The following is an 18,578-nucleotide window of genomic DNA, read 5'->3' as shown; positions in this document are numbered from 1 at the left end:
AGGAAAGCGAAGGTTCCTCCTGGGTGAACCCAACAGGCTTGGGAATGGATGTGGGGGACCTGTGCTGTGACCCTGTCTCCTTGATGTCTTCATGTGTTGGAAACTTAACTCCCACATTCCCACTGTTGGTATCTCCAGCTGGAGCTTTAATGGAGTAATACCTGGGGCCTGGTATTTCAGCACTTGAAGGCTGGGGCAGGCAGATCACAGTACGTTCCGGAACAGCTTGGGCTACACAGTGAGTTCCAGTTCAGCCAGGGTTAGTCAGACTCTCTTCTTGAGAGCCTCATTAGCACACTATGTAGCCCTAGCTGGAGCAACATAGACAAGGTAGCCCTCAAACTCAAGGAGGCCCCCTGCCCTGCCTCTGGAATTAAAGGTGTGTGCTACCACCCCAGCAAGACTGTCTCAAAAAAACCTTAAAACATGATGACTCAAGGCTAAAAGCACAGGACCGGAGTTTAGTTCCTAGCACCCAACACTAGAGAGTTGGGTCTCTCTGTGCCCATACCACTTACAGAATAAAAATAAAGAACATACTGTGCTGGCCAGTTTTTATTGTTGTTTCGAGACAGGGCTTCTCTGTGTATCCTTCGCTGTCCTGGAACTCACTCTGTAGACCAGGCTGTTCTCGAACTCAGAGATCCCCTGCCTCTGTAGAGACCCACAGAGGTTTCCTAGTAAGGTCTGAGCTTGCTTTACCCAGCAGGGCTGCATAGGGGAATGACTGGACCATGGGCATGGCTACCAGGTGTTTGGAAGGGTCTGCATTTGGCTGTGCAGTGTGCTTTGATCTAGCAAGGGCGAGGTCTTTTACTCCCCCCTCCCCACTGCCCCTTCACATTGTTATCAAAAGCCCTTTTGAAGAGAGAAGGGGCCGATAGATTTTGATCCAGGCCCTCCCGAAGCTATCCTGTGTTTCTGTCTTTCTCCTCTCCACTGTCTTTTGTTTTGTTTTTGTTTTCCCGCAGGGTTTCTCTGTGTGGCTTTGGAGTCTGTCCTGGAATTCACTCTGTAGCCCAGGCTGGTCTCAAACTCACAGAGATCCGCCCGCCTCTGCTTCCCAAGTGTTTGCCACTACTGCCTGGCCTAGCTTGCTTTTTTTCATAAGATCTGGCTGCAGGCAATCCTGGAGGGCATTCTCTTAATCAGTGACATGGGAAAGCACAGCCCATGATGAGTGGTGCCAACCCTGGCCTGGTGGTCATGGGTGCTATAAGAAAACAGGCTGAGCAAACCATGAAAAGCACGCCAGTAAGCAGCACTCCTTCATGGCCCTGCCTCAGCTCCTGCCTCCAGGGTCCTGCCAGGTTTGAGTTCCTGTCCTGGCTTCCCTCAGTGAACTGTGATCTGGAATGTGTAAACTAAATAAACCCTTTCCCCCAACGTTGCTTTCTGGCATGTGTTACATCACAACAACAGAGTCCTAATTAAGACACATACAGTAACATATAATCAGGGTCACTAGGGGAGAGGCTTTGTCAAGTGCTCTCTAAAAAGCTGTCATGCTACAAGGTACCCTCGATCTGGTTATCATGCCAGGAAGGCCTTGCAGATGCAGACCAGATGGGCCCCTCCCAGCTTCAAAGCCTTGTGCTGAAACCTTTATTCTTGGCAAGTGACAGTCTATGATAATCAGTTACAGCCACAGAAAATAGACTAAGAAAAAGTTGAGTCTAAAGGCTCATGCCTGTCATCCCACTGGCAGAGGATCAGGAGTTCAAGGTCATCTTTGGTGCCATAGGAAGTTCTGGTCCAACCTGGGATATATACATACCCTGCCTCAAAACCAAACCAACCAATCAAAGAGAACACCACCAAGAAACTGCAACATACAAGAAAATGGATGAAGACGGCCTCCATCAGCCCAGTTCCCCTGGCAACACTGATGAGCAGAGAAAGCAGAGGAGAGAAAGAGCAAGGAGAGGGTGTTTCCATTCTAAAGTCAGAAGGCAGGCCTGGAGGCACATGTCTACAACCCGGCACTCAGGCTGCGGCACAGGATTGGATGAGCTACACCTTGAGACCTTGACCAAACAAACAACCCCACAAACCAAATCACAAACCTAAAAACCAAACTAGAGCTAAATCCGCAGGGCTCTGCTGTGAGAGCAGACACATGGTCAGTTTAGGCTCCAGGAAGCCAGGGCCTGCCTGCCTGGCAGCTGTGCCCACAGTACTTGGCCCAGTAGTGGTGGCCCCTGGCTCTGGCTGGCACAGACATAGCTCATTCCCCCTGGGGACATGCTAGGTTACAGATCTTCCAGTTCAGAAAGAGGACTTATGGGAAGGAGGTGGCCCTGTAGCCCACCCAACTCTGGAATCAAGCATAAAGGTGACAGAGCGTTCCAGGGACTTCCCTCTAGCTCCTCATGACCCTAGAGTGCTGGATGAGGCTGAGTTCCCTTTATCCATCCCATAAACACAGTGTTGTTCCAGGACTGCCTACTGGGCCACACACTAAGAAGTCACTGTTCCCGAACTCTCAAAAGCAGTCAAAGTCACTCAGTTTATTGGAAACCATGGGAAGTCTGAGAGAAAAATTCCAAGCATCTGGTATCTCTGGGCACACAAGATGGAGGCATTTATCTTCTGGCATCAGTCCCCCATTGGCAACCACAGGGCCTTGGTCCGTGCTGCATGCAGACTCAGCTCCACTTCTGCCCCGTCGACCTCCTCATCCCAGGCCCTTGGGAAGCCCCTGTTCACCCACACAGACTTGAGGTTTCCTGCAGATGCCCATTCCACAAACTGGGAGCCCTGGGACGGGGAAGCATGTGATTAGCACCGCCAGCAGTTTAGTTGCTAAACAGCTGCTTCCTTAGCAACGAGGACTTGTAGAGACCTAAGGGCTGACAAGCCTGAACATTGGGACTCTGGCCAGCATTCCTTCCAGATGCAGAGGAAGTAAACCCAGGGAACCCCGTCTTCCCCAGTGCTCATGTTCAAGGCTCTCACCAATGGGGACTTCCCATCCCCCAACAGGAGCTTTAGGAGGCTAGAGCTGGAGCTTGGGAAGTTGCTAGGGCGCCATCCTTAGCAACGGGTTTTCCAAAAAGGTGATGTCTTTGGGCAGGGGAGGCAGTTAGGCCCTTATTATGAAGAAGACCCTCTTCCATCAGGCAGTAATGGAGCACACCTTTAATCCCAGCACTCAGGAGGCGGAAGCAGGAGGATCTCTGAGTTCAAGGTCAGCTTGGTCTACAGAGTGAGTTCTAGGATAGCCAGGGCTTCAGAGCAACCTTGTATTTTTTTTTTTTTTTTTTTTTTTGGTTTTTTGAGACAGAGTTTATTTGTGTAGCTTTGGAGCTGTTCTGGATCTCGCTCTGTAGACCAGGCTGGCTTCGAACTCACAGAGATCCACCTGGCTCTGCTTTCCGAGTGCTGGGATTAAAGGTGTGCGCCACCGCCACCCGGCAAAACCTTGTCTTGAAAAAACAAAACAAAAGACCCTCTTCCTTGGTGCCTGGACTTTGACCAGGGCAGGACCTCAGAAGTTGCTGCTAAGGCATTTCTTCCTTTTAGCAAGAGGGATCCTCAGGGGTGAAGCCATGAACCTGTTGGTGAAGGTTAAGACTCTGAATACCTGGGCAGAGCCGAAGTACCACAGGGCCTGGACGTCCTGGTGTAAGGCCAGGCAGCGGGTCAGGTGGTCCCGATCTCCAGTCACCACACTCACCAGGCCAGCAGGGAACAGGGTGGCTATATCCTAGGATGTGAGAGGGTTGAACAGCAATGGGGGCAGGGTGAGGAGTGGGCATCTGGAGTGGCTGGAGGGGCTCCTAGACGGAGTAGGACCTGGGTGATAGACTTGGATGGGATGCTGGGACTCAAGTTACCATGGCTACCAGGAGGGAGGAGGCCAGCTGAGCTCCTGAAGACCTAGGAGCACAGCAGGCGGGCAGGGAGGCAGGGGATTTTACCTGACAGACCTCCAGGGCTGGCAGAGGATAGGCCCCACTAGGTACTAAGATCACGGCGTTGCCGTGGGCCAGGGCAGGGGCCAGCAGAGACACAAAGGCCAACAGAGGCCACTCATCTGGGCACACCACGGCCAGCACTCCGAGTGGCTCTCGAAGCCGGAGCACAGGGCCTCTCATCCCTGTCACCTACAGGGACAGAGGACACACACGTCAAGGGCAGGTCCCCAGGTCCTTTCCATTGCCTGCCCCATCCTCCCCACTGACATGCCTCCCGAGCAACTCCAATCAAGTGTGACTAGTGGATGCTGGGAACAAAACCCTGGAGCCCAGTGGCCACTTGTTGGCTGTGCGAATCTGTATGAGTTAACCCTCTCTGGGCCTCTGTGTCTCGCCTTGAATCTGCCATGCTCCGGCCTCAGTGCATGGAGTAGCTGGGGTCTGGGGCCTGTGCCATCAGCATGTTTTGTGGTATTGTGGAGGGCTCCAGGCATGCTAGGGCTAGGCCAATGTTCCACCACTGAGCCACACTCCAGTCCTTGTTTGTGTCTGGCTTGTTTTCTGTTTTGCTTTGAGACAGGGTCTCCCTATGTAGACCAGGCTGGCCTTGCACTCAGAGATCTACCTGCCTCTATCTCTTGAGTGCTGGGATTAAAGGTGTGCACTGCCAGGAGGCAGCAGAGAATGCAGATGCAAGGTGGATGTCTGAGTTCAAGGCCAGCCTGGCCTACAGGGTGAGTCCAGGACAGGCAGAGAAACCCCGTCTTGAAAAACCAAAAAAAAAAGAGTATACCACAACCACCCAACTTGATTTATGTATTGCTTATTTATTTAACTATTTATTTTTGGTGTTTTTGAGACATAGTTTCTCTGTGTAGCCCAGGCTGTCTTGGAACTTGCCTTGTAGACCAGGCCGGCCTTGAATGGCCTCTGTCTGCCTCTGCCTCCTGAGTGCTGGGACTTACAGCATGCTCCACAACACCTGGCTTGTTTTATTTAATTATATATCTGTGTGTGTGGAGGGATAGTTATGTGCACTCGTGAGTGCTAGAAGGAGGCATAAGATGCCCTGGAGCTAGGTAAGTCACAGAAGGTTGTGAGCACCCCGATTTGGGTGCTGAAATCAAACCTATCCTCTGCAAGAACAGGAAGTGTTCTTAACTGTGGCCCCACGGCTTTGTTTTTTTGACAAACGGTTTCACTGTGTGGCCAAGGCTGACCTTGAACTTGTGATCTTTCTGCCTCTGTTCTCCAAATGCTGAGATTTTAGGCCTGCATTACCATATGTGCTTACAAAAGCCTTCTTGAATACAATCGAGCCTACATCACACAGATTTTAAATGGCATAACCTGAGAAGCTCTGACATTGTGTATACTCATGAACATCCTGGAAATGGTTAGCACTGTAACCCTCCTCCTGCCCTGACCCTCTGGGTTCTCAGCCAAGCACTCATCTGTCTCTCCTCTCATCAGAGGTTAGCTGTATTTTCTAGAATTTCTCGGACTGAGCCTGGACACATGCCTGGCTCACTGGAGCCTGGGCTCTGGCCAACTGGGGCTGCCTGTCTTGTCCACCTTCTCACAGCTGCCCCACCTGTAGTGTCTGGCCTTGGTCTTGAACCTGGGTGCTCCAGATCTGGAGTCGCCTCACACTCAGCTCTACTTCAGTCTTGGCAACCATAGGCGCTGCTCCGTGACTCTCTAGTTTTGAGGCCAGGGCTGGCTTCCTACGCTCCAATGCAGCTGCCAGGGCCCACAGCAGGCCCGCTCGGGCCCCTGGAGACTGGGCCCCCCAGCTGTGGGCAAACAATGCAAGTCAGTAGAGGGGTATAGCTCGGCCCTAGCTATTCCCAGATAGCCACCTCTATCCATAGCCCCGACCCAGGGGCTCCAGTCCCAAGTTTACCCCTGTCCCAGCCACCCTGACCATTTGACCCTCTTACCCAGGGGCAGCCTGGTGAGCAGCCTCTACAGCACTTCGGATATCCTCGGTTCCACCCTCAGCCACATAGCTGTACAGTTTGCCTGAAGAATCCTGGATGGGCCTGGAGCTCCGGGCCCCAGGAGCCTGGAAACGGCCCCCAACAAACAGCCCATAGGGAGGGGCTGGGCTGCACAGAGTGAGGTGTGAGGAGGTGGTGGGTCCACTTAGGCCCTGTGCTCCACTACACTGGTTCGACCATCTTAGTTCCCAGGAACCTTTTGGACTCAAACTTTTCTTCTCACGAACTTCTTGGAGAATTCAAACACCTACTCCCAGGAGCCTCTGGAGGCTTCTGAATTCCTAGCCCATGAGTTTCTGTGGTCATCTGAAACTCTTACATAATGGGCCTCTAGGACACTCAAATCCTGTTCCTATGTGCATCTAGGAACCCCCTGGATTCTTGCTTCTGGAAAACGCAAACATTAAGTAGAACTGAGATTCTCCAGACCTAGGGTTAGGACCATGAGGCCCTAAGACTCAGAAAGCTACACTCAGAACTGGAGATCCCAAGGTTGGCTCTGAGTGCCCCCTCCAGCCTCCTCATTGTCACCCTTAGACTGCCAGGCCTGCAACAGCTCACCTGGGCCCTGTTTCTGGCCCCGACGGCAGGCTGGAGGGCACAGCAAGGCCAAAGGTGTCATAGTTGAGACTCTCGCAAAGGAAAGGCTCCCAGGAAGGTGTCCCCAAGGGCCACAGATACTCATACAGACCCTGTGAGAGACGCATGGTCACAAGGATGCCAGATGAACTCAAAGTGACTCAAAGGGTACTAGGTGTCAGGAGACACAGGGGTGAGATGGGCACTCACATCCGGGCCCCCATGCCAGGAAGACCCACTCTCTTTGCAGCCACCTGTGGGTACCGCAGGGTCTCGGAGGCCATGGGCGTTGATCCACACAGTGCCCACCTTGAGCCTGTGAAGCGGGTAAAGATGAGGGGGTGTGTTTGTCGGGGGTGTGTGTGTGTGTGAGACGGCAGCAGGGGACAGGAAGCTGGTCACAGGAGAGGAAGACACCTGAGGGGGAGATAGGGTAGGAGGAGCAAGTTCCAACTTACCCATAGCCCAGCTCCAGGGCCTGCCCCAGCCTCTCACTCCACACACTGGCACTGCCTCCCCGCGGTGTCCCATTGGCCAGGGCCAGGGCCTCCTTGGCTGTGCGGAAAGGAGAAGCCACAACCACAGGCCACGGTACCTAGAAGGGGTGTCAGGGACTTAGCTGGAGAACAAGGCCCTCCTGTCAATATTTCACCCACAGGGAAGCAGTCACTAGTCTTCAGAGCACCAGGTCACAGGGGCACCAGAATCATCCTAAGGTACAGTGCTGTTGCCCATGAGTGACTTAGGACGGAGGGCAGGGAGGGGTGTCTACAATCTCAAGGGACTCACCTCGGCCTGGGCACATGGGGCAGCTGGGGGCAGGCCAGAAACCAAGGTCGGAGAGAAGAATGGGCTGTTGGAGGGCACATGACCAGCCTGGAACACCTGGGGAGGAGGAGGAAGGAGCTACAGATGACTGTCCTCCCTAGACCTGGCTGTACCTCAGCCCCCCTCCTAAACCTCCAGGCTTCCGCTCTCCTCTCTAAACTCAGGGGTCCAGGCTCCAGCCTCCTTACTCAACCTGGGCATCTAGACCCTAGCCTTCCTCCCTCAGACGCTAAAGCCTAGAGGCCAACTCCCTTCCTCAAACTCAGGAGTTTAGGCCTTAGCCCTCTCTTGACCCAGGGCTTGTCTTGGGCTTGTCCCTCCCGACTCTGAAACGGTAGTTGGGTAGCCAAGCTCTAAGACTGCATTTTGTGACTGGGGCTCACCTGTCCACCCTGGCTTTGGGCCTCATCCACAAAGCTCTGGGCCAGGTCTCGGGCAGCAGTTCCTCGAGCCCCCATGTCCACAGCGCCATCCAGCCCGCGTCCACTCCGCAGCTTTGCCATCCTAGCCTGCAGTCGCCTTACGGCTTCATCCCACACAGACTCCTGGATGAGGAGCCTGAGGCCGCCCTGTTGGAAAAAGGGCGTCAAAACAGGCAAAGTCTGGGGCAGTGGAGGGAGCACCCCAGAGGACGGGGTCTCAGGGGTGGAGGAGCAGCAACAGCAATAGGCGTAGAAAGTTGGTGCCTTGCCCAGCATGGTGGCACATACGGGTAATCCCAGGAGGATCAGGAGTTCAATCCAGCTTGGGCTACATAAGTCCCTGCCTCAAATAATACAAAGCTCCAAAGAACAGAAAGTAAAACCAAGTTGGGAATGAACACCCCAGGTATTTGGAGAGCTATGGCAGCCCCCTGGACTTTGGGGACACGAGCACACAGGTCTTACCAGGCTGCGGTCTGACCAGATGGCATCTACAACACCCTCCACAGCCGAGTCTACATCTGCTGAGTCCAGCAGCAGCAGCAGTGACTCTGTGCCCAGGGCCAGGCCCAGCTTGGCCCCCTTGCCTGCTAGGGTCCGTCGCAGAGTACGTCCTTCCTGAGGGAACCCCATGGGTTTCAGTTGTGTGGCAGGAGCCTCTTGGCCCTTAGCCATGTCCATCCCACTCCCAGCCCTGAGGATACCTCCACAGCTCCGCAGAAGACCACCTTCTGGACTCCAGGTTGGGAGGCCAGAACAGGCCCCAGTGAGGCAGGGCCACACACCACATTGAGGATCCCTGGGAAAGAGCCGAGCTCCCCTGCCAGCTGAGCCAGGAGGAGAGGTGTTGGGAAGGCTGGGGGCACAAGAGCCACCACAGTGCAGCCTGGGGAAAGGGGACAACTAAGGAATCCTGAAGGCCACTTTCTGGCTCTTTCTTCAGATTCGGAGCTCAGCCCCCTACCCTCCTCTCGCACAGCCGGGGGCCCAGGTGTCAGCCCTCCTCCTTCAGACCCCAAACATCCTGAGAAAAGGGGTTGGGGGGACACAGCCCTCACCTACCCATAGCCAGGGCAGGGCAGACCCTCCACATCATGTCCAGGAAAGAGAAAGAAGATGGCAGGATGAGGCCAACAACTCCTGCAAAAAAAATCCATAATGAGAGATGGACGGGCGCTTTCCTGGGTCAGGAGGGCTCTGGGGGCCTATAGGTTCTCACCCATAGGCTCCCAGCCGGCCAGTGCCTTCTCCTGGGCAACTGCCTGGACTGCATGGTACTGGAGCAGTTGCTGGGCCAGTGGGACATCTCCATCTCGAACTTCTCGAACAGCCCGCCCAGTGACCAGGGACTCCAGGGTCCACAGCAGTTGCTGGTGCTTCTGGATAATCTTGGCCAACCTTTGTAAAGATAAGGAGTTGGGCCTCGAGCATAGCAACCTGGACTACAATCCCCACAAGCCTCTCAGGCAGCCATAATTTATCAGGGACAGCAGGTACCAAAGCTGTATAGGAAATGTAGTCTAGGATGGTCCTGGTCACCAATTACCAACTAGTCCCAAAGATTCTGGGAACTTGGATCTGAGCCTCTCATCCAGTTGCATTATGGGAAATGGGATCTTTATAGCTGTCCCCAAAGTGTGATGAGAAGCAGGGAGCTTAGATTCTAATGCAGTGCTGAGAAACCAAACCCTCATGATAGTATGATACTGTGAACTGTGGGGAACAATGGCTGTTTTGGCCACTAAAGCCCCACATGCATGCAGGAAACATGAGACATTAATTCAAAAGGATTTTGGGAAATGGAATCACTGTTTCCAGTCTCCTGTGACTCCTGAGGGACGAGCCTATCTCTTCCTCCGCAGGCCTAGCCTGGGCTTCCTCACCGGGTTAGGTGTTGAGCTCGAGCAGCTCCAGGAAGTTGGCTCCAGGTCTTGAATGCTGTCCTTGCTGCCTCCACAGCTGCAGCGATGTCCTCAGCCTGTGCTTGTAAGCAGCTGGCCAGCCTTTCTCCTGCAGAGGCAAGTGGGAGCCCGGATGGGGGAGCCCTGTAGAGCCAGTGAGGGCAGTAAAACCAGCCCTAGCCCCCTGTGAAGTCAGGGCCTTCCTTCTTCAGTCACTGGTCATTGCTCTAAGTCCCAAAGGCAAGAAGCGACTTTCTTTTCCTTCTTTCCTTTCTCGTATTTTTACAATTTTTATTTATTTATTTGGGTTTAGTTATGTGTATGAGTGTTTTGTCTGCATGTTTCTATGTACACCACACACACACAGTGCCCATAGGGATCAGGTGTCAGATCCTCTGGAACTAGAGTTACAGATACTTGAGTCACCATGGAGACGCTGAGAACTGAACCTAGGTCCTTTGTCCTTATCCAATGAGCCATCTCGCGAGTCGCTCTCTTACCATGTCTTGTAATTTATGATTTGTTTTGGTTTTCTGAGACAGGGTTTCTCTGTGTAGCACTGGCTGTCTTAGAACTCACTCTGTAGACCAGGCTGGTCTTGAACTCAGAGATCTGCCTACCTCTGCGCCTGGAGTACTGGGATTAAAGGCATGTGCCACCACCACTCAGCCTTTTAAATTTATTTTTAATTATGTGTATGTATGTGTGTCTACGTGTGGGTATGAGCACTTCAGTGCACGGACCCCGGTGACCAGCAGAGGGCAAGGGATCCCCTGGAGCTGGAGTTACAGGTGGTTGTAGGCAGTCTGATGTGGGTGCTAGGAACTGAACCTGAGTCTTCTGAAAGATCAGTAAACACTTTTAACCACAGAGCTGTCTTCTTCAGCAACCACCCCCCACTTTTTTTTTTTTTAGTGCCTCACTCTGAAGCCAAGGCTGGCCTGGAGCTCACTCTATAGTTCAGGCTGGCTTCAAACTCATGGTCTTGCTACTTCAGCCTCTGGGTTGCTGGGATTTGTGGTATGAGCCACCACACTCAGTTTGAGGAAGGGAATTTAGTAGAGAGGGGCTTCCAAAAGCCTTTTTGGGGTGCACTCGGAACTCTAATTAGCGAGGCTGTCCTCAGGAGAGATGAGAACTCTCATCTCCACCACCATCACAGCTGCTCAAGCCGCTGAGTGCGGGAGCAGCAGCAGTTAGGTGTGGACACGGCTGCCACTCCGAGAGGTCTCTGTCCCTCCCGAGTGACGGGGCTCATCAAAAACCTGTGATGGGGTCCTGGCAAGGCACCGGATTCCTGTGTTCTGGCTTCAGCCACATCCCATTGACGTAGTGGCCCAAGAGGCGGTCGTGGGTGTCCAGCCAGGCCTGGAGGAAGAAGAGTTTGGAGAAGGGCCTGAGGCAGCTGGGACAGCTCCGTCCTTAGGCACAGCTCTCCTTGAGGAGACATTTGCACTCTTTTGCCCTCAGCTAATTTTTCCCTCCTGTGTCTGGTATTTGTTTTTGTTTTGTGCTGGTAATTGAACTCAAGAACCTATGCTTTATCAAATCATACTTCCAGCCCCTGGTAGGTTTTTTTTTACTATGGTTAAAACAATCTGAAACTCACTATGTTAGCCCGGCCTGCTGCTGTAGCCTATACAGTCCCAGTACTCAGGGCAGCCTGGGCTACCCAGCAAAATCTTGGACACTGTTTCTTTTTTCTCTCTTTTTCGCTCTTTTTGAGTCAGGGTGCCATGTAAGGGTCCAGGCTGGTCTAAACTCACTGGTGCCCTGAACGAACTCCTGATCCTCCTATCCCCATCTCCCGTGCTTCACTATGCCTGGCTTAAACATGAAACGTTTAAAAAAATAATAATAATAACAAAACATTTCCTTCCACAGAGAAATGGCTTTAAGTTAATTCTGTTTCCCTGGAAACATGCAGTAGTGTTTTTTTGGTTTTGGTGCTGGGGATGGAACCCAGGGTCTTGAGCATATTAGGCAAGGACTCTCCTGCTCAGCTTAATTCCAGGACTGGGCTCCATTGACTTCACACTGAGCAGGACACCTGGTATCCAGGACACCGTGTCCCCAGCCAGCATCCTCCAAGCAATATCACCTGTGCTTCTCTTTGCCACGTGGGGCTGCTAAGTCAGCCAAGTGCACCCACCCCTGTAATCTATCCATCTCAGCCACCATCACTGGGAGAACAGTGAGGACTCAAGAGGCTCAATGCTATCCAGCCCCGTGCAGGCTACCAGGCTGTGAAGAGTCTGCCTGAGACTCGGTGTGTACTTGCTGCACAGGCCGAGCCTAGCCTAGCCTGGAGTCCTAGCTCTGGGACTCAGCTACCATGCAATTGTTCTTGTTTTTGTGTGTGCACATTGCAAGTTTGATGTTGGGTGTCTTCTTCAATTGCTATCTTATTTTGTTTGTTTTGTTGTTGTTTTTTGTTTTTTGAGACAGGGTTTCTCTGTGTAGCTTTGGTGCCTGTCCTGGATCTCGCTCAGTAGACCAGGCTAGCCTTGAACTCACAGAGATCTGCCTGGCTCTGCCTCCCGAGTGCTGGGGTTAAAGTGTTCACCATCACCGCCCAACGCTATCTTATTTTTCAAAAGACTCATTATTGATTCATTTTTACATGTATGAGTGGGTTTTTTTTAATTAATTCATTCTTTTAATTACACTCATAATATTCATTAATTACACTTATGATATTAATTACATTTGTGGTATTCATTGATTACATTTGTAGTATTCATTCAATAACTATATTTATGATATTCATTAATTACATTAATTGTATTGATTTATTACATTCGTGATATTATGTCCTGATACTATTGTCCATTTGTGGGGTTTTCCATCACACAGAGATTCTGTACTTGGGAAATAATTGCTTTACATTCCTTTCTTCTCCATCTTGAGATAACGTCTAACCTTTCTGTCGTATGAGTGTTTTTCATGCACGTATGCGAGTGCATTGCCCACATGAAGTGCCCACCGAGGCCAGAAGACAGAGGCAGTGTCCTGGAACTGGAGTTACAGATGGTTATAAACTGCCATGTACCTAGGTCCTCTACAGGAGCAGCAAGCTCTCTTAACTGCTGAGCCATTTGCCCAGTCCCTCTGTCTTTTTGTCAAAGAGGGTCTCTCACTGACCCTGAAGCTCACAGCTTCAGTTAGACTGGCTGGCTGGCCAGCAGGCCCAAGGATGGATCTTCCTGCCTCAGCCTCTTTCTTTTTTCTTTTTATTTTTTTGGAGAGAAATTTCATAAAATGAAAATCTCTAATGGTTGATAAACATAAGAAGATGGACCAGTCAGCAGAGAAGGGAAATGAGCAGTACAGCCCCTTGGGAGAAAGACTCAGCCTCTTTCACAATGGGGTTACATGTGTGTTGCTATACTGCTTCTTTTGTTGTTGTTTTGTTTGAGACAAGGTCTCACGCCCTGGCAGGCCTGGAACTCACTCTGTGACCAGGCTGGCCCAGAACTCACAGCGATCCATCTGCCTCTGCCTCCCAAGCGCTGGGTTAAAGCTGTGGGCCACCATGCCTGGCTGTCCCGGGTTGAGCTGGTGCAGGTATCTGCGCTCAGGTCCCCATTCTTGTGTGGTAAGCACTGTACTGAGTCATCTCCCAGTCCTCTAACATGTACCCTTAGCCAGGGGCTTATTTATTACTATTATTACTTTTCAAGACAGCGTTTCTCTGTGTAGCCCTGGCTGTCCTAGAACTCGCTCTGTAGACCAGAGATCTGCCTGCTTCTCCCTCCCGAGCACTGGGATCAAAGGCATGCACCACCACCGCCAGGCTTAGCCAGGGTTTTCTAACACTCTGCCTCTGCTAGACCATCCCCAGGTCTGCTGACAAGGGGATGGATCAACATATGTTGAACACCCGCAGGTGTAGTTCTTCCTGTGACCTTTACCGCACCCTCCTCCTCATGCATGTCTCATGCTTTCTCTTCCTGCTTACATTTTTGCGGTTGTTAAACCCAACATCTACTTTCCACTTCCTGTTGCTTTTCCCTCATCTTGACAACTGGCATTGTCATTTTTTATTTCCTTTTTTTTTTTTTTTTTAAGCACAATGGGCTTGGTGTGGTGGCACATGTCTGCAACTCCAACACTCAGGGTGGCGAAGCAGAAGGGTCACGATGATTTAAAGGCCAGCTTAGGCTACACAGGGAGACCATGTCTCAAAAATGGAAAGAAAAAAAGTGGCAGGGTGAGGGAACATCTCTGTCAGCAAAATGCTTGTCTTGCAATTATGAGGACCTGAGTTCAATCCCCAGGACCCATGAGAAAAAAGTGGATGGTGGTGCTCACATTTGTAATCCCTGTGTTGGGAAGGTGGAGGAAGAAGACTCTTGGGGCTCAAGGAGAACCAGCCTAGCCTATATGGGGAGTTCTAGAGAGTGAGACACTGAACCAAAACAAAGAAGATGGGAGCAGAAGAGCTGGCTCTGAAGTTAAGCGCACACACTGCTCTTGGAGAGTACCCATGTTTGGTCTTCAGAACCCACACCAGGCAGCTCACAACCACCTGCAACTCCAGCTCCAGGGGTCAAGAACCCTCTTCTGGCTTCCGTGATCACCCACAAGCACATGCACATGCATATACACAGACATATACCCATAAATAGTACAAATAAATCTTGTCCAGGTGTGGTGGCGCACACCTTTAATCCCAGCACTTGGGAGGCAGAGGCAGGTGGATCACTTGTGAGTTTAAGGTCAGCCTGGTCTACAGAGCGAGATCCAGGACAGCCAGGAAGGACTACAGAGAAACCCTGTTCCAAAAAGTAAAAATAAGAACAAAACCCAGAATAAAGAGATAAAAATCCCCCCCAAGTCCAGATTTCTCTCTATAGCTTTGGAGCCTGTCCTGGAACTCTCTGTAGCCCAGGCTGGCCTCGAACTCACAGAGATCCGCCTGCCTCTGCCTCCCGAGTGCTGGGATTAAAGGCGTGCGCCATCACCGCCTGGCAATAAAAATATTTTAAAAAGCCGGGCGGTGGTGGCGCACGCCTTTAATCCCAGCACTCGGGAGGCAGAGCCAGGTGGATCTCTGTGAGTTCGAGGCCAGCCTGGTCTGCAGAGCGAGTACCAGGAAAGGCGCAAAGCTACACAGAGAAACCCTGTCTCGAAAAACCAAAAAAAAAAAAAAAAAAAAAAAAAAAAAAAAAAAAAAAAAAAATATTTTAAAAAGAAAAATTGTCACCCAAAAGTCCCAAACTGAAGTGTCCACAGGGACAGAGCCATTTTGGAAGCGGGGCCATGGGAATACAAGCTGGGCATTAAATACTAGTAACTGACAGTTATGAGACTGAATAATGGGGTGCTGGTTGTGTAACAAAACCCTTATCTGCTAGAACGAAATTAAATACTCCAGTGTTTGTGGGAAGGCAGCCTGACAGCTGGCATTTGTCTGAAGTACTTTGAGAGCAGAGAAAAAGCACAAGGGACACTGGACTCAACGCTAACTGCTGAGGTTGAGTGATGGATGAGTGCATGGGAGTGCCTAAGAGCAGCTGCTGTGTGAAGGATGGAAAACTCCCCTCCAAAAGGAAAAACAAACTCCCAAAGAATGTCCACAGGGTTCTGGCAGGCCACAGCAGTGGAGAAGAGCGCCTGTTGGACACTGACTGCTGAAAATGTCTCCAAAGCAGCCAAGGCAATTGGTTCCAGATGGGTTCTGTCAGGAAACTGGAGCCAAAAGGTTGCCAAACTTTGGAATTGTATTTGTGAGAGAAATTAGAATTCAGGATGTTTAGATGGAATTAATTGTACAATAATTGACGATTCCAAAAACAAAGCTCACGCCAAGGAAAACACGTTTGCTGATTGAGTTGCCCGGACTGTAAACTGGAGGCCCCTGCTGGAGTAAGGGGGTGGGGTGGGGGACGACAGACCAGGACACGGGACTGATGGGCCCAGAATCTAAGGCGTGGTGACAGGCCCAGCTCTTTCTCTTATTTCTTGAGGCTGTTTTGGAACTCTTTCCAGAGGCTGGGTCACTGGCGTTTGTCACCACATCCAAACCCCTTTAAGCTGTGTGGACTACGGGCAAAGCCATTCATCTCGTCAACCTTGTGTTCTGTCACTAGAAGAAGAGTTCCCTCTCTGCTGTTCTGGGGATTAAGTAAAATCATGCTTAGCACAGAGGCTGACATAGTCCATCCACCCATCTCAACCTTCAGCCTGACTGTTCTCTCCCCCTCTAAGCAGCCTCCCTCGGTGCCAATCCTCTGAATTGCTGCAAATCCTCTCACCTGCGTCTGTATTTCTAGGTACTCCCACAGTCCAGTATCTTTTTACACTGGCATCTCTCTGATTGGTTATCTCCACTGCAATTGTTTGTCCAGAAGCACAAAAGCCAAGCAACACCAGACTCCATCTCGTTACGACAGATTCAGTCTCCATGTCACCAGAGCTCAGTGTCTATCCTATCCTGGACTCTCCATGCAGGAACAGCTAAACAGCCCTCCAGGCAGGGTGGGATCCTACCCTCTTAACAGCACCTTGGTGTCACCCCTCCCTGCACCTCTTAAGGAGCTAGCTTGTCTCACTCTTAGGCTTGAAAGCCATTTTACAGTAAAGACAAAGTAGACTCAATCTTGTTTAGGACTAAACCTTTCTCAAGGATTGGGCTGTGCCCCACGTGGAACCTTACTACACATGGTTCTGTACTGCCTGTTCCAGGAAATGGCAACCATGCCTTTGTTCTCAAAAGTAATTGTAACCACCTTACAACCCTACCTTGTTACAATCACCATGCAGTCTTGTCTTTGTTCAGGAAGGTCGTCAAGACTAACTCGTCATGCTTATGTTCGGCTCCTGTAACCCCAAAGACTATTTTTTTTTTTTTTTTTTTTTTTGGTTTTTCGAGACAGGGTTTCTCTGTGTAGCTTTGCGCCTCTCCTGGAACTCACTTGGTAGTCCAGGCTGGCCTCGAACTCACGGAGATCCGCCTGGCTCTGCCTCCCGAGTGCTGGGATTAAAGGCGTGCGCCACCACCGCCCGGCCCCCAAAGACTATTTTGACTGCCAAATCCCCCACTGGAAACCCTGAGCTATAAAAACCTTGTTTTCCTCACATCGAAGGCTGATCTCTGAACCTCGCTTTAGGGGAGGAATAAAAAAGCTTGCTCTAATTAATTCTGCCATGATGATTTGGGTCGGTGGTCTTTCTCCTCGAATCTTTGGGAGTAACACTCTCAACTTGAGTGTTATAATGCTATCCTTCCAAAGCTGGAGCCCTTTTGCAAGTGAAGGGACTCCCTTTAAAGTTTAAAGCCTTCAACTTGGCCATCTCTCCAACCTCTTTAATACCTGCCTGGATACTCGAAGAACTTGTGGGACCACAGGCAAAAATCCCGGGCACCTACTAAATTCCACCAGGACGCAAAGAGGGTTCTGGGAGACCCCGAGGGCTTACAAGAGCCCTAAGAAGCCCAGGACCACGAGGCTCTTAAGGAATAATTATGAAATATGAAACTCTCCCAATGAAACCCATTAAATTTGGGGGGATCAAATGGGCCCTGAGGATCATGGGAACTCAGAGGACATTCAAAGGGGCCGGGGATCACGGGGGCAACATGTATTCAGATGGGGCAGGCAGTCACAAGAAGTTCTGAGTGAACTTGGGGTTCTGGGCGTTCCGTGCGCCTCCAAAGTGCCAGGGGCCCCAAGGAACCACGGTCGAGCAAGGTGAGATGCCTGCCGAGGACCACCCGTCCCTGTGCGGAAACACCACAGCGGCACGCAGGGCCGTACACGAGAACCACCAGCATCACCGGAGAAACTCCAGGGCCCGTCACTAACCCTGGGTTCAAACCCGCGGGAATCACGCGAGCGCAGAGGGCGGGGTTTCCGAGAATGCCGCAATGGATGACGGGAGCCCGCGCGCCAAATGCGCCGGTAGGTCTGAGCAAGGGAGCAGCCGGCCGCCGCCAGGCAAGCTCTTACCAGTGCGCATGCGTGGCTCTCCGGCACCGGTCCGTACTCCAGTGTCGTGAAAATCTCGCGGGCGCAGGGTCGTACACGCGTTGCCGCCATCGCTCGCCGAACGCTTTCCCTGAAGGACTGCCGGACGACCTGCCCTGGGGAACGTGGAAGTCCCAAGGGCGGCACCGCCCACTCCAAAGGGGCGGGGCCAACAGGAATAGGGCGTGGCGGCGAGCTCGAGGCGTGTCCCGCCCACTTTAGAGCCACGCCTTGCCCCCTATGGGCGGACGCTGGGAAATGTAGTTTCGTGGATAACAGAGCTAGGGGGCAGTCTCCGCGCTAGCGAAAGGGCTCTGACTTTGGTAGGACAGCATATTGTCATTTTGACTCTTTAGAAAAAAAAATTGTTTTGTTGAGACAGGGTCTCACTATGTAGCTCTGGCTGTCCTGGAACTCATAGACCCGGCTGGCTTAAACTCAAAAAGATCTGCCTAACTCTGTCTCCGGAGTGCTGGGATTTAATCCACACCCGGCAGAAAAACAATGTTGTTGATGTTTTCCTACCTAAAATATTGGGGGTGGAGGTAGTGCAGCTTTTAGTCCAAAACTCCGTTAGGGAACAGACTGGCACTAGATCGTTCAAAAACAAGTTAATTGTTTTGTTCTTAGAGACAGGTTTCCCTATGTAGCCTGGGTGTCCTTGAAAGGACCGGGTGGTGGTGGCACACGCCTTCAATCCCAGAACATGGGAGACAGAGACTGGCAGATCCCTGAGTTCAAGGTCAGCCTGGTCTACAGAGCGAGTTCCAGGACAGCCAAGGCTGTCTCAAAAAACCAAAACAGAAAGGACTGGACCAGAGCATAAGACCAAGTTCTCAGCACAAAGGAGATTTATTTTCCCTCGGGGGAGCAGGGCATGGGGGGACGGGACAGAGACGGGGGATCAGAGACAAGGGAGATGGGAGGAAAGGGGCAAGGGAGAGGGAGGGGA

At 51.6% G+C, this 18,578-nt stretch overlaps 1 protein-coding gene across 1 annotated transcript; it reads right to left on the bottom strand.

Moving 5' to 3' along the window:
• Nucleotides 1-2,490: 2,490 nt before the first annotated feature.
• Nucleotides 2,491-17,776, bottom strand: Aldh16a1 (aldehyde dehydrogenase 16 family member A1). The gene is made up of 17 exons (XM_052712906.1): nt 17,609-17,776; nt 10,919-11,021; nt 9,636-9,762; nt 8,972-9,150; nt 8,815-8,892; nt 8,457-8,638; nt 8,218-8,370; nt 7,714-7,899; nt 7,292-7,387; nt 6,961-7,097; nt 6,713-6,818; nt 6,485-6,615; nt 5,864-6,031; nt 5,515-5,716; nt 3,924-4,109; nt 3,587-3,709; nt 2,491-2,760 (listed from the first exon to the last, which is right to left on the bottom strand). Exons 1-17 carry the CDS (start codon nt 17,696-17,698, stop codon nt 2,599-2,601), a joined length of 2,409 nt encoding a protein of 802 aa, XP_052568866.1. The 5' UTR covers nt 17,699-17,776; the 3' UTR covers nt 2,491-2,598.
• Nucleotides 17,777-18,578: the final 802 nt, after the last annotated feature.

This window comes from Peromyscus californicus, unplaced genomic scaffold (genome assembly GCF_007827085.1).
Source record: "Peromyscus californicus insignis strain IS unplaced genomic scaffold, ASM782708v3 Scaffold_4__1_contigs__length_199733344, whole genome shotgun sequence".
Lineage (NCBI taxonomy): Eukaryota > Metazoa > Chordata > Mammalia > Rodentia > Cricetidae > Peromyscus > Peromyscus californicus.
Note: the sequence above shows the minus strand (reverse complement) of the source record. Positions and strands in the feature narration are given on the sequence as shown.

Bases quoted from the DNA above. Each gene is read 5' to 3' on its own strand.
- Aldh16a1 (XM_052712906.1), bottom strand. From the start codon at position 17,698: ATGGCGGCAACGCGTGTACGACCCTGCGCCCGCGAGATTTTCACGACA. The intron at 8,371-8,456 runs GTATCCTCAGGG...GGGTTCCCTCAG, and splicing joins TCTTCTGCGGAGCTGTGGAG to GAAGGACGTACTCTGCGACG. The intron at 5,717-5,863 runs GTAAGAGGGTCA...GTTTGCCCACAG, and splicing joins GCTCACCAGGCTGCCCCTGG to CTGGGGGGCCCAGTCTCCAG.